This window comes from Salvelinus sp. IW2-2015, unplaced genomic scaffold (assembly GCF_002910315.2).
Source record: "Salvelinus sp. IW2-2015 unplaced genomic scaffold, ASM291031v2 Un_scaffold2331, whole genome shotgun sequence".
In the NCBI taxonomy this organism is placed as follows: domain Eukaryota; kingdom Metazoa; phylum Chordata; class Actinopteri; order Salmoniformes; family Salmonidae; genus Salvelinus; species Salvelinus sp. IW2-2015.
The window spans coordinates 1,934-3,440 of NW_019943656.1; the positions used below are offsets into that span (position 1 = coordinate 1,934).

Genomic DNA, 1,507 nt, shown 5'->3' on the forward strand with positions numbered 1-1,507 from the left:
GAGGAGACAGCTTCTGTTTAATAGATGAAGGACAGACACAGAGATGAGGACAGGACAGCTCTGTTTAATAGATGGACAGCAGGGATGAGGCAGTACAGCTCTGTTTCATAGATGAAGGACAGACACAGGGATGAGGCAGTACAGCTCTGTTTAATAGATGAAGGACAGACACAGGGATGAGGCAGACAGCTCTGTTTAATAGATGAAGGACAGACACAGATGAGGCAGGACAGCTCTGTTTAATAGATGAAGGACAGACACAGGATGAGGCAGTACAGCTCTTTTAATAGATTGAAGGAAAGGACATGGACATAGAGAACAGGACACCCTGTTGAATTGATGAAGGAAACGACATGGACATGGGCAGGACAGCCCTGTTTGGAATTGGATGAAGGAAAGACATGGACATGAGGCAGGACAGCCCTGTTGAATTGATGAAGGAAAGACATGGACATGAGGCTGGCAGGCTGGATGCTAGGGGACGGCTGTTACTTCAGCTCCAGTTCCTTAGCAGGCAGATGCACACGAAAACACAATGTCAAGGTTCTGCACTGGGTAAAGCTCTCCTGAGCTGTGCTTTGCGTGCTGCATATGTTTGGCATCTATTCAGGAATCACTCATATCTATTTTAATATGGAACACCTGCTCAGTGCTCAGTGCCTGTGATCTGTATCTGAACTCAGTACATCCATGCTTCTCATGCTTCTCGAGTCTCTCCTGGACACATAGACTCTYTGACATGTGGACCACGTCATCACACACCAATCTCAGGTGGTCAATCATGCTCACGCTCTTTGCCTTCCCTGTGTGTTTTTGTGTCATGTATTTATATTAAAAAGACCTCGCCTAGCGTCGTTTTTTTTTCTTACAGGGCCTCATGAAATCATTCTCCTTAACTAACAGCTCCCTAATAATGTGAAATATGTATTTATACTGAAGGATATGTCATTGAGTTTGTCGTGTTGTTTCTCTCTCCCAGTTTGACAAGACAGTTCCACCCTCATCTATTGTTGTTGTTGTCTGCATGGCGCTGTTTGATGATGTAATGGTGTTTCTCTCCCTCCAGGGCTCTGTTTGACTATGACAGGGCGAAGGACTCGGGGCTGCCCAGCCAGGGGCTCAACTTCCACTTTGGAGACATCCTTCATGTGGTGAATGCCTCCGATGACGAGTGGTGGCAGGCACGTCAGGTGACCCATGAAGGAGAGGTGGAAGAGGTTGGAGTCATCCCTAGCAGGAGGAGGTAAGGGTTAGAAGCTGGTGCTCAGGGTTAGGAGTACCTACTGTTTTCACATGTTGTCTGTCCCGGGGATTGAAGTTGCCCAACCCTGGTTCTGTGTCTCCAACACTCAAATCTTATTTTTAGAGATTAGCCAAAAAAAGTTTGAATTAGTAGGAGTTTTGTCTGTTAGCACGATATGGCTTTAAATAAGCCCTCTTACTCACCAGACTCAGCAGTTTGGGGAATTCAGTTTTAAAACACCGTTGCATTGTCTTGTGCTTGCTC

At 46.1% G+C, this 1,507-nt stretch overlaps 1 protein-coding gene across 1 annotated transcript in view; it reads left to right on the forward strand.

Annotated features, from left to right (window-relative positions):
• Nucleotides 1-1,061: 1,061 nt before the first annotated feature.
• Nucleotides 1,062-1,507, forward strand: part of LOC112073650 (disks large homolog 1) — a gene marked incomplete at its 5' end in the record, with an annotated part of 35,473 nt that continues 35,027 nt past the window's right edge. Inside the window, one exon of the mRNA XM_024140906.2 lies at nucleotides 1,062-1,243. Coding sequence (XP_023996674.2) covers nucleotides 1,062-1,243 — 182 coding nt within the window. The remainder of the gene's footprint in view (nucleotides 1,244-1,507) is intronic.